The 13,928-nt window shown below is 38.0% G+C and overlaps 1 protein-coding gene across 1 annotated transcript in view; it reads left to right on the forward strand.

The window, feature by feature from the left end:
* Nucleotides 1-13,928, forward strand: part of ABCA12 (ATP binding cassette subfamily A member 12) — a 203,365-nt gene that overhangs the window by 3,405 nt on the left and 186,032 nt on the right. The window contains exon 2 of the mRNA XM_040228568.1: nt 9,103-9,196. Within this exon, the coding sequence (XP_040084502.1) occupies nt 9,103-9,196 (94 nt within the window). The remainder of the gene's footprint in view (nt 1-9,102; nt 9,197-13,928) is intronic.

A 13,928-nucleotide genomic window follows, 5' to 3' on the forward strand; every position in this document is an offset into this window, starting at 1 on the left:
GGACTGTAGCCCTCCAGGCCCCTCTGTCCATGGGATTTTCCAGGCAAGAATACTGGGGTGGGTTGCCATGCCCTTCTCCAGGGCATCTTCTCAATCCAGGGATCAAACCCACTTCTCCTATGCCTTCTGCATTGCAGGTGGGTTCTTTACTGCTGAGCTACCAGGGAAGCCCATGTATACTCCTTAGTGAATGTTAAAGAAAAATGCTAGCATCACCTCCATGATATCCTCTTTCACTTTGTTTTCAAGCAAGTCTTTCACAAAGCAAGGCAATGGGAAGGATAGTCTAGAGGAAGAAGTTAGGAATCCACAAATGGAGAAACAAATACAGGAAAAAAACAAGTAAAAATATAGTAAAATTATTAAAGTTGAATGGCGATTAGTTAGGAAGTTTATTATAAAAGTATATATTAGGCTAGAACCTGAAAGAACAATTTTAGAACACTGTACAGTCTCAGAGGTGAGCTGGCTGCAAAAAAGGGAAGACAGAATCTTTAATTTTTGAGGTGACTTCCATCAAAATTATTCTTAGAGCTAATGTTTCTCTTTTGTAAAATCAAAAGTCAGAATTCTGAACTATTTGGAATTGTCTAACTGCCTTGATTTTACAGTGTCCCCGAGAGCTCAAGGAAACCTGTCCAGCGTCACACAGTGAATTTAAAATGCAAAGTTAGATTTTACCAAAAATGGATCTCTTCTTTCGATTACCTCCTGCTGTTTCTCTGTTGCTCCTAAATTTAGTTTCCTTTCCCAATATTCTCTAATCCCTGCTCAGAGTTCAGCCCATCAGCAAAGAGATCATATTCACTAAGGGGACTTTAGAAATTGCTGTTTTTTAACATTAGTGGTAATGTCAATTCTCAATTATATTGCAAAAAATGAATACTTGGAGGAGTGTGAGAAAAAATACATTAGACTCCAACAGAAATGTTAGGTAATAGAGAAAATCAATTAGATGGAGTTGCTACCCTGCTGGGCTTGTAATTTAACTCTAAAAAATAATGGAAAAATGAGCATACATTCCACCGGAGATGGTTAGCAACAGGGAGGCTCACCTAATGAGATGACAGTTAATGACAGGAAATAGAGTCCTGGGACAGCAAAGAGACTGGAGGCTTGAAGACTAGGTAGTGCAAGATAAGAATTTATCCTTCATTAAGAAGATGGGTTCTAAAGCATATCAAGAAGTGACTACAAGTCTCTATAGAAGTGGACTCTAATTCCAGACTCATGACCCGAAGAAAGAAAAGTAACTACACCTATTTATTTTCTGCTTTTGTAATTATTTAGCTGGCAGATCACATTTTAGCTCAGTTGATGACAGATCTAATTTTTCTATCATGGATAATCCCACAACTTAATAAACTTTTAACATTGGATCAAATTTGACACTTCCTCCCTAATCCTCACCTTGCGCATTTAACTTTCTCTCACAGTGGCTAAAGAAAAAGGAAGACTTGAAAATTTTGAAACAGGTTGGTCCATGCATTAAAATAATGTTTGATTAAACAATTTAGAATTAAACTGAAATTCCAAATTGAATTCTAAATCAGATTAAAATGAATTTGATCTTGCACAATTCACTCAGCTACATGGTCAAACGTTCTAAGCCCTTTTATGTCTTTTGGATCCATACACATTTACTCCCTTAAGCCCTTTTAATTGTTCCAAACATTTGAATCTGCTTGTTCTTTATGGTGCCTGTCACATAACAGACATGCACATTTTATTAGTGTCAGTTCAGTTCAGTCACTCAGTCGTGTCCAACTCTCTGCCACCCCATGAACTGTAGCATGCCAGGCCTCCCTGTCTATCACCAACTCCTGGAGTCCACCCAAACCCATGTCCATTGAGTCAGTGATGCTTTTGTACTGTGGTGCTGGAGAAGACCCTTGAGAGTCCCTTGGACTGCAGGGAGGTCAAACCAGTCAATCCTAAAGGAAATCAATCTTGACTATTCATTGGAAAAACTGATGCTGAAGCTGAAATTCCAATACTTTGACCACCTGATGCAAGGAACCGACTCATTGGAAAAGAACCTGTTGCTGGGCAAGATTGAAGGCAAAATGAGAAGAGGGCTGCAGAGGATGAGATGATTGGATGGCATCACCGACTCAACAGACATGAATTTGAGCAAGTTCTTGGAGATAGTGAAGGATGGGGAATCCTGGCGTGCTGCAGTCCTTGGGTCACAAAGAGGTGGACAGGACTTAACCTATGAACAACAAACAACAACATGATTAAGACTAGAGAGTGAATTTCTGATTCACAGGCATTCAAATAACAGTAGTTTTCTCAAATTTTTAAATATATAGTAACACAGTAATTTAAAGTTTACTGTATCTTATTTTATTATTTACTTTTAATGAAAATAATAAAAATGGTGGCTACATACAGAATTAGGAGGACTAACAATAATTAAAATAAAAGGTTCTAACAAAGTAATGGAATGTGAATGACATAAAGTTGAAAATTTTTTAGAAAATTAGATTTGAAAGTTTTTTAAAGATTTGAAACAATAGTTCTCAGCAAATACAGAGGTAAATGTTTCTAGGTAATTCAATTGAGTTAAAAATTACTACAGATCAGCACTAAATGGAAAATTTAGAGTGAATTTACATTTGGTTTATTCAAGGAATTTATTAAGATTTAAACCTAGAATTTTGAGTGGATGACCTCACTGATTTCAAGGCCACTGAAATATGTCCTGTTATCATCATTAATTCTCCAAACCTTACCATATGCATGCAAAAGATAGACATCCTTGGATATAAAGCTTTTTTTTTTTTTAAATCTCTTTTCTTGGTCCTTCATCCCTTCCCTTTTGCTGTCTTTAAAAAAGTGGTTCTGGATTTTCAAAAGGAATTACTTTTAAAATAATTTCAATTTTTTTTATTTTAAAATAATTTCAAAGTTAAAGTTGCAAGAACAGTACAAATATATATTTTTTCTGAGAGCTCGTTGAGGTTGATGCCCCATTATCTCAGATAATTCGGTGTGCATACTTCATAAACAAGGACATCTCCCAACATAAGCCAGTCATTGTCCTTCAGTTGCTCAGTTGTGTCTGACTCTTTACAACCCGCATGCCAGGCTTCTCTGTCCATCACTATCTCCCAGAACTTGTCAAACTCATGTCCAGTGGGTGATGCCATCCAACCATCTCATCCTCTGTTACCCCCTTCTCCCACCTTCAGTCTTTCCCAACATCAAGGTCTTTTCCAGTGAGTCAGTACTTCACATCAGGTGGCCAAAGTATTGGAGTTTCAGCTTCAGCATCAGTCCTTCCAATGAAGAGTCAGGACTGATTTCCTTTAGGATTGATTGGTTTGATCTCCTTGCAATCCAAGGACTCTCAAGAGTCTTCTCCAACACCAGGGTTCACAAGTGTCAATTCTTCCATGCTCAGCCTTCTTTGGGCTTCCCTGGTGTCTCAGTTGGTAAAGACAATTGCCTGCAATGTGGGAGACCTGGGTTCGATCCCTGAGTTGGGAAGATCCCCTGGAGAAGGGAACAGCAACTCACTCCAGTATACTGGCCTAGAGAATCCATGGATTATATAGTCCATGGGGTTGCAAAGAGTCAGACACTACTGAGCGACTTTCACTTTCACAACCTTCTTTATGGTCCAGCTCTCATATCCATACATGACTACTAGAAAAACCATAGCTTTGACTGTATAGACCTTTGTTGCTAAAGTGATGACTTTGCAATTTAATACACTGTCTAGGTTTTTTATAGCTTTTCTTCTGATGAGCAAGCTTCTTTTAATCTCATGGCTGCAGTTGCCATCTGAAGTGATTTTGGAGCCCAAGAAAATTAAGTCTGTCACTGTTTCTATTGTTTCCCCATCTATTTGCTATGAAGTGATGTGACTGGATGCCATGATCTTAGTTTCTTGAATGAATGTTGGTGGCACATAAGCCAGTGCCACCATTAAATTCTTAGATCCAATTCAAGCATCACCAGTTCTCCCAATCATGTCCTTCATAGAAAAAAGACATGATTCAGAATCATGTTCTGTATCTAATTTTCATGTCTTTAGTTTCCTTCAGTCTGTGACTGTTCAGTAGTCTTTCCTTGACTTTCATGACCCTGACACCTTTTGAACGTCTAAGACCAGTTGTTTTGTAGAGTTTCTGTTGCTTTGTAGCTGTGCTAGTTGCTCAGTCGTGTCCAACTCTTTGTGACCCCATGGATTGTAGCCCACCAGGCTCCTCTGTCCATCAGGATTCTCCAGGCAAGAATACTGGAGTAGGTTGCCATGCCCTCCTCCAGGAGTTCTTCCTAACCCAGGGATCAAATCCAGGTCTCCGCATTGCAGGCCAGTTCTTTACCCTCTGAGCCACCAGAGAAGTCCTGTTTTGTAGAGACTTGGGTTGTTCATCTCTGGAAGCAATACCGCAGAATGGTGCTCTCTTCTTCATATTACAACCCATCAGGTGGTGCATGGTGTCAATTTGTCTCACTTTATGGTGGCTCAGAGGGTAAAGTGTCTGCCTTCAATGTGAGAGACCCAGGTTCTGCTCAGAGAATCTCAGAGAATGTTGGAGACACATAAATAAAACACATTCTCTGAGATTCTCTGAGCAGTATGTCTGGCACCCTTCCATCTATTGATCTGCCTGTTTCTTTAGATTTATGTATGCATGTATGTATCTAACTATCTCTGTATCTATATACATTCTACATATATTTTATAGCTCTCTTCAGCCTGGAAAACAGTGATAGCCCAATAGCAACAAGCACACTTATCTCTCATCCTCTAAAAGAAGCTCATCTTTCTTGAAGAAATAGGTATTCCCAGGACTGGGACACAGAAATTACACAATGAGGCAGAAACTACTTGTGGGACTGGAAAGAAAGAAAGAAGCTGTACACACATTTCTAGCTATAGTTCATGAACTAGTAGTTCATAGCCTTTATATCTTTCTTTTTAACCCAACACTACAGAGTTCATTCTAGTTTCCCCCTTTCCATGTTTATAATTTCCCTATTGGATAGTGAGAAGCCCAGCTTCTCTAATGGGGGATATACTTACTTTCGATGAACCTTCCTATGTGAAACCAATCACCTGCTCCTTGCCCGGTACAGACACCCTCCTTACCCAACTTGGGTCCTGACACCCCAGTGCCTGGCTGCTGTATTGTGGGTATCCTCTTCACCTTGGTAGGGACCCACTTCCCTCACTGTGTCTCCGTGGTGCCCTGAGTCCTAGTGTGGACTGACCTTGCTTGCTCTACCTAAGGAATTTTGGGCACTGAATTTTTCAGAAAAAAAGAGTGAAGAGGAAAAAAACAGAAGGGAGCATATCAATAGAAAATAAACTGTGGAGAGATAAAAAGAGACAAGTGTCATGGTCCACTGCTGCTGCTGCTGCTAAGTCGCTTCAATCATGTCCGACTCTGTGCAACCCCACAGACAGCAGCCCACCAGGCTCCCCCATCCCTGGAATTCTCCAGGCAAGAACACTGGAGTGGGTTGCCATTTCCTTCTCCACATGGTCCACTAGAAAACTGTCAATTACTCAGTGTGCATATGCCCTTAGACATCAAGAATGCAGGGGAGGTGGAATGCAAGTGAGGTATAGAGGCACATGAAACAAGATTAAAATGTTAGCAAATGCATGAAACTCTTAAAAACTACTTTTCCCAGAGTTTTCAAGTAGCCCTGAGGTAAGTTTATGTAAAATCAATATTTTAGCATTTATTCCAAACAAACAAAGTTATGGCTCATTGGTTTAGTATTTAGATCCATGACATTGCATTTGCTTCTAGGTTGTTTATGATAATATTTAGAATGGTGTTGCAAGCAATCCTGCTGGTATGAACATTTAAAATTTGCTTATTTCTTGGTTTTGTGATTAACTTGTCAACCTTAACATTTCCAAGATCACAATGTGGAGGGCTTTGGATTTATTATCCTTCTCTAGCGCTGTATGCAGAAATGTTCTCCAGACCTCTCTGACCTAAAATCCTGAGGGAGATCTTGTGATAACACATTGTTTATGGGCTTGCTGTGGATTTTACCTGTAACAAGGTCTCAATTACCTTAAACTACTCCAATACAGATTGCGTTTTTTGTTTGGATTTAAATCATGTCTAAAATTAATCTCAGAATTTACTGAAACGTACTCATGAAACCATCAAATTAGATCAACCAAAGGATAACTTAAAGATAACCCGTGACAAATGTCCCTTATTTGAATGTGAATGTACATTTGTGTTGGTGTGTTTGATTTCAGTTGCTCACTGAATTCTCCAGAGGTTGCTATGGAAAATGAAAAGATGTTCCTAAAAGTAGCTTTGTGGCACTAAACCTACTCAGATGAATAAATTTTTAAAAGAATAACTATGACTTTAAATATAAAACCAGTAAACCCACAAACATCAAATATTTGTAACCTTAATTCCGTATAGTCTACTTTTCAAATGAGTCACATAGGATAAAAATAGTACCTTGTATCTAGGATCTTCAAAGAATAGACTAATTTTTTTTTTTTTTTTTGCTTTATTTTGCTTTACAATACTGTATTGGTTTGGCCATACATTGACATGAATCAGCCACAGGTGTACATGAGTTCCCAATCCTGAACCCTGCTCCCACCCCCCACCCCATATCATCTCTCTGGATCATCCCCGTGCACCAGCCCCAAGCATCCTGTATCCTGTATTGAACATAGACTGGCGATTCAGAACATATCAGAGACTAGGCTAGAATAGTAACACATCTTATATTTTCATAGCACATATTATTCCTATACACTTCCTGTAGTACTTTCTTATTTGTTCCTTGGAGTGGTATGATTTTTGTTTAATGCTAGTTTACGTATCAGGTGTCCAGATCCTTGTCCCCTGCTCTGCTTCCCAACTGAGTATCTAACTTTGGATTAATTATGCTAACCTTCTGTGGCCAAAGAATAAAAAAGGGAGCTGGATCAGATCAAGGCTTCTTAACCACCTCTGTGCTATGGATGTCTTGGCCAACATGGCGAAGCCTATGGTCCTTCTAAGAATAATGTTTTTAAATCAAGAAAAAAATAGCATTACAAATAAAACCAATTATATAGAAATTCAGTTTTTAAGTATCAAAATGGAAGTTCATGATATGATAATATATGTTTATATAGCATTAAATAAATAAAGGTGAATCCATGACAGTTCTAATTGTAATTCTATGATGAGTATAAACAGTACTTTAAAGTATCTTTAACAGCAATAACATGATTTGAAAATATCTGTGGTTTCTATAGGTGACAAGGTCACAGGTACTTCTAATAATCTTGTAGTTCCTAGCCTACATTTGTCATTAATGGAAATACTACATTAATTTCCATTAATGGAAATATTATTTCAGTCATAAGCAGGAGAAATTAAAAATATAATTTTTTTTCTATCCGAGTTTACAAATGCTCAGAATTCTGTTCAGTAGGTGAGCTCAAAGGAACTTTCCAGCAAAAGTATTCCAACACTAAACAGTTCTTCTAGTTCAGTGGTGTAAGATGCGTTTAGAATCACTCTATTCCAAGAGTGGTCCATGGACCACAGCAACAGCAGCACTTACCTGGAGCTTGTTAGAAAGAAATACAGTATCTCTAGCCAGCCTTAGATCTACTGAATCTGAATCTACGTGTTTACAAGGTCTTTAGGTGATTTTCCATGCATATTAATGCTTGAGAAACACTGCTGTAGCTGTGAGCCTGTCTGCAAGCTTTTACGTTGTGGTTAAACTTAGTACCTTAGGATTGACAGTCAACTTGCTCCATTTTTTAAAACTGCCCTTAAACCCAAAACCTAAGAATTTGGTGACATATCTGCCAGCAAGGAGGTCAGTGCTAATGGAGAAACATGGAGATTTTCATGGAAAATTTAGGTTGAACATTATTTAAGGATTGGTAGTTGAATGGGTCTAGATTGTTTCGGAGAACTGAAGAGCCCCAGGCAGTACATCAAAATTTGGCAAAAGCACATCATCTCTGAAAAATGGAGGAGGAATGAAAATGCAGCTGACTGCATAATCAGAAACATAGTTCAAGTTTGACTTACAGAAAAATGTTCTGTGAGGTTTGGTTTGAGCACTCTAACTGCTTGCATATCACAGTTAATGTTCTTGTGAAAAGAAAAGTGGAAATCACTCAGTCGTGTCTGACTCTTTGTGATCCCATGGACTATACAGTCCATGGAATTCTCCAGGCCAGAATACTGAAGTGAGTAGACTTTCCATTCTCCAGAGGATCTTCCAAACCTAGGGATCGAACCCAGGTCTCCCACGTTGTGGACGGATTTTTTACCAGCTGAGCCACAAGGGAAGCCCAAGGATACTGGAGTGGGTAGGCTATCCCTTCTCCAGGGCATCTTCCCAACCTAAGGATCGAACTCAGGTCTCCTGCATTACAAGCAGATTCTTTACCAACTGAGCTATCTTGTGAATACATGTTTTTCACTGCTCTGGAACCAACTTTATAGGTATGTAAAATATTAAGCTGATAGTGACTTATGGACTGAATCATGTTTACATGGGGAGGAAAGCTGCTCCTTAAGTGTCTTACAGTGAAATTCTCTAACAGAAATTTCTCTAACATTCATTGAGGGCTTCCCTGGTGGCTCAGCAATCATTCATTCACTTGTTCAATAATATTTATTGAGTCATTATCCAATGTCACAAACTAATCTTTATACCTGGGCTTAGCATGCTAATACTGGAAGTGGTAAGATATGTCTTGGTAGAAATTAGGTTGGGTTTTGTATGCCCTGTTTATCATGTTAAGCCTTATTCAACAAATAACTGGGAAGCTCTAAAAGATTTTCAAGTTAGGAATTTCCTGATCATACTTGACTTTTAAGATCATCATTCTTGGGGTAGTTAAGAAAGGTCATTGGAAAGCAGGTTTCAGAAGATCATTTTAAGGTTTTAAACCTGGAAAATTCCTTCTTGCATTTATTTCAAGGTCTCTTACATTTAAAAAAATCTCATTCCTTTCTTATTAATAACATTTATAGGCAAATATCTAGCTTGTATTGGAATTTTGTAGAATAATGTACTTGTTGTCAGATGTTTTCGTTTAGCAATATAATTAACATTTTTTCTGTCATTACTTTGCAGCTTTGGACACTTGTCTTGATTTTATGGCCAGTTATGATTTTCATAATTTTGGCTATTACCCGGACCAAATTTCCTCCAAGACCAAAGCCAACTTGTAAGTAAATAACATTTATTTCTCTAACTTTTGGATTCTGGTTAAAATTTATTTTGCTACCAGTTTAGTGCTTTATTCTAAAATTCATTTTTTTGGTAATTTTTCCAATTGGAAATATCAATATTTGTATAAATACTTAATATGTCTTTTCCTCAGTCTTTTGAATTAAAAGAGTAAGGAGTTGAGCCTGTACCATTTATCTGAAAAATATAATATGTAGAAGCTAGAATATATTTTAGTCTTTATAAAATTTTAAATCACTTATCATTTGTCACAGATAACTCATAAATATCACCATGTTGTGTGCAACACAAACAGGCAGCCATCTCAAGCTAGACCATCCTTTGCTTTTGTATCATGGGAGAAGCCATAGACTGGAATTTAATCAACTGAATGATGAAATCCAGAGCATTATAAAAATCTCATCTCTCTTCTGGGCTAATATTTGAATGGTGCATATGTATCAAAACATTTAGTTTAAAAGAAAATTGTTTTCCAATTAATATTGGTTAGTTACATTTAATAATTACCAAGTTATAAAACTGGCACAGTGCCCAACTCAGTTCATGATTTCTGTTGGATCTTGGATGAAACGTGGAAGAGATTCAGAAAAGTCTTCAGAATTGAGCAGGATGAGCTTTTAACCCCGCAGATTTAACCAAGGTTGTTCTTACTTTCGGAGAAGGCAATGGCACCCAGTTCTAGTACTCTTGCCTGGAAAATCCCATGAATGGAGGAGCCTGGTGGGCTGCAGTCCATGGGGTTGCTGAGGGTCGGGCACGACTGAGCGACTTCACTTTCATTTTTCACTTTCTTGCATTGGAGAAGGAAATGGCAACCCACTCCAGTGTTCTTGCCTGGAGAATTCCAGGGATGGGGGAGCCTGGTGGGCTACCCTCTATGGGGTCGCACAGAGTCAGACACGACTGAAGTGACTTAGCAGCAGCAGCAGTTCTTACTTTTGTTTTTAAACTTCAGAGTCAGTTTCTTGGAGAGGAGTAAAGTCAAGTCAGATGTCTCATGTTTCACAAAGCAGCCATCTCCTAAAAAGCTTGTAAATAAGATTTCTGAGAAATCAAATTGCATTTCAGATAAATTATGGTAACTCACCAAATAAAAGAATACTGTGCTGAATTATTTGTAAAGAGAATAATGAGCTAGTGGCTTTTAAAAATAAGTACAGTGCTTTTCAATCACCTGGTCTTAAGAAGATGAAAGCCATGGTGGAATCTATTTGAATCATACACAATATGATAATTCAAAAGAAAATATTGATTCAGTTAGTGTGAAGCATTTAAACTCTTGATGCTAGAATAAATAATTCCTTACATTTGAATTGCACTTAATCATTTCTAAAGGACTTTTGCACAAATTGTTATGTAGAGTTATTGATGAGATTTTATTAAGTTGTTTATAAAAACATTATAATTTTATTTTCTTCATGTTGTGCATATATTAGTTCTTTATAACAGATTTATTCCATTGCATACTGTTGGAAGGGCTTCCCTGGGGGCTCAGATGGTAAAGAATCCACCTGCAAAGTGGGAAATCTGGGTTTGATCCCTGGATTAGGAAGATCCCCTGGAAGAGGACATAGGAGCCTGGAGAATCCCCACAGACAGATGAGCCCGGCAGGCTACAGTCCATGGGGTCGCAAAGAGTCAGACATGACTTAGCGACTAAACACAGCACAGTAAGATCTAGAGGAAAAGGAAATGACAACTCACTTCAATACTCTTGCCTTGAAAATCCCATGGACAGAGGAACCTACAGACCATGGGGTCACAAGAGTCAGACACGACTTAGCGACTAAACCACCACCACCACTAGAATTTAGAGATTCATGGGGGGAAATCATGGAGAGCTCTTATTATCCCACTAAATTATGAAGAAAAGCTTGAAAAAAAAAACTATGTGACAAGTGCTTCAAAGACCAAATAAAAGGCTGTGCAAAACACACAGTCCAAAAGGAAATGAATAACCGTTTTTAACTATGAATCTGTTATCATACTCTAATGATAATTGGTTTTGAGGTGATTGTTTGTGGGGAGGAGGGAACAAAATTATAGAAAAAATGAAACATTAAAAGTATTTTTATTGGTCTCGCAGACCTTATAAGACTAAGTAGAAAATAGTCAATTGGTTTTTTATTAGAACTGAATGGGACCCTCTTAATTTACAGATGAGAACACTGGGACCTAAAGATATTTTAATTTGCCAAAATTCAGTCATAAGCAATAAGAGAGAAAGGCCTTAAAAACTACTTTTATTAAATCATTTTCCATGAGATCTGTGTGGTATTTTATCCTCTTATTAGTGTTAGTCACTCAGTCGTACCCGACTCTTTGTGACCCCATGGACTGCAGCCTTCTGTCCATTCCAGGCAAGGAGTGGGTTGCCATTTCCTTCTTCATAGATTCAAATGTAAAGTATGTCCAAGATTTCAGCTCACCCTATAATCAATAGAGTATAAAATGTAATTTTATCATTGGTGGTACTATTCTGTAGAGTAATGTAGAGAATCTAAAACTGGTATAGATGCAGTTACTTTTTTTCCCTCCCTTGTTATAGAGAGGGATTAACTTCAAAATGACAGTTTGAATTTAGGTTTTTTAATTGTTTTAATTGTTTTTTTTAATTGTTGTTTTTCTTTGTTTCTTACATCTACTATACCAAAAGATGAAAATGAGCTAGTAATAATCATGATAAATACTTCCTGATTTTCTACTATGTAATGGCTGTGTCATTCATTTCACAGTCAAGAAAACCAAGGCACAGAGTGATGAAGTAACTCATCCAAGATTGCACAGTTAATAAGTGGTGGTGTCAGAATTTGAACCCAGACACTCTGGTTCCAGAATATGGTTTTAAGCTTGTGGATTGGCATTTTTTTTACATCTAGTAGTCAGTACTAATTTTTCATGTTTCAATTAGTTAGGTTTTACAAAAGTAGACTAAAAATTAGAAATTAGGGATATAAATTCCTTCTCCACCTCTATCATGAAATGTAAAAATATGGAAAAGAAGATTCTGAGGTATGTATAGTTTTTAATGTGAAATGCTGGCTCTGTTTGACAAATTCTGCATGAATCTTTGCAGTTCTAGTATCACAGAAATCAACTCCTGCTTTGCAAATTAAAAGTCCTCTTCAGGCTACAGTGACTTCCTCAGTACTAGTTGGGCAATAGAGAAATGAGGATGAAACTCCAGACTACACCCCAGTTGAAACTCAGCTATGGTGAAAATGGGAGTTGTCAGCCCGTGGGCACCTTCTGCTCCCAGATTAGCCAGGCAGGTATGTAGGACTGATAAATCATTCAGAGTAAATATCATCAACTCAAAGCACTCCCTCCATAGTCTTTCTGACTGAGGGCTCTGGAGAAGACTGGGTTTCTGGTGAGGAAGGGAGCTGCTGCAGTCCTTGCTGTGGTGATCGCCAGACAGGAGGAAAATGCGTACTTTCAGCATCATCTGCCTTCACTTACTCCCTTCTGCGTTGCCACCAACAGCTTAGGTAACTTGCTCATGCAAATAAGAAGTTCCAAGTAAAGAAAACTTTCCATAGGCTGGCAGGAGTCCCAGACGCTTCTTGTTCACATGGAGAAGAAATGGGCTAAGGCGCCAAGTTTGAAATAGCTCTAACCTCTTGTAATCGCTACAGGCGGTGGCTTGTCAAGAGGCAAACATTAAAGCCAAAATGTTATGCTTAGGGAGCAAAAGAAAACAAAACAAAACAAAACTCCCAAATCACATTTAGGCTAAGTCAAGCTATAATGTGCAATGAGTTACTTCTGTCTCCCTTTAATACGTACATTCTCATGAAGGGGCAGGCAAACAGTTCCTCATCAGTGAGGAGCTGACTGCTTTTCAAGAGTAGTAAGACCCTGCCATAGTGAGATAAGTGGTCTCCAAAAAAATTGTAGTCTTGCCAACAAAAAGACACATTTTTATGAAGTTAATGAGAAGCATTATTTTTCTAGTGGAAATATCACTAAAAGCATAATGGAAATTCTACAAATATGATCATGAGATGAATGAAACTCCCACTGTCTCAAGACTATCAGTTTCAAATATACTGCCCCCTCATAAGAGAAGAAGCCCAACCCATCCCACATCTAGAGACAGGGACTGTTGGAAGGCAAGGGAAAGTGCCAACTGGAATGATATCCAAACTTGTGATATTGATTCCACCCATCCCGATGTGACTCAGTAGCTTTGGGTAAATGCAAGGTCATCATTCCTACCATGTCTTTTGGTTTCCAAAGCATACTTTTTGCCTTCATGAATGTGATAAAAATAATAATTAGAGTAAACTTTTATTGACAACATCAGCAAGTACCTTGCTAAGTTCTTTGCATGGATTTCCTGAATTAATACTTGCATCATCTCCTTGAATATGACTATTCCTATTTTAAAGATAAGCAAGGCATAGAAATGTTAAGTAATTTACTAATGTTCACATAGTTACTATGTGCCTGAGCCTTCATTTTAACCACAGTTCCCTCCCTTCTCCAAGCCCACACAGTGGGTTTTTCCAGGTTACAAAGGCCAACAATAGCAATCCTAAAGTTTGACTCATTAGAGTTTACAACCTCTCCATTTTCTTCTTCATACCACATGTTAGTACTATCAGAGATAGAACATGGTTGTAAAAGTGAACTCAATTTGTCAGCGGCTCTAGGGAAAACAATGTAAGAAGAAAGACTGGAATTATTGATTAATTGGCAGTTTA

This window comes from Oryx dammah, unplaced genomic scaffold, assembly GCF_014754425.2.
Source record: "Oryx dammah isolate SB20612 unplaced genomic scaffold, SCBI_Odam_1.1 HiC_scaffold_27, whole genome shotgun sequence".
Lineage (NCBI taxonomy): Eukaryota > Metazoa > Chordata > Mammalia > Artiodactyla > Bovidae > Oryx > Oryx dammah.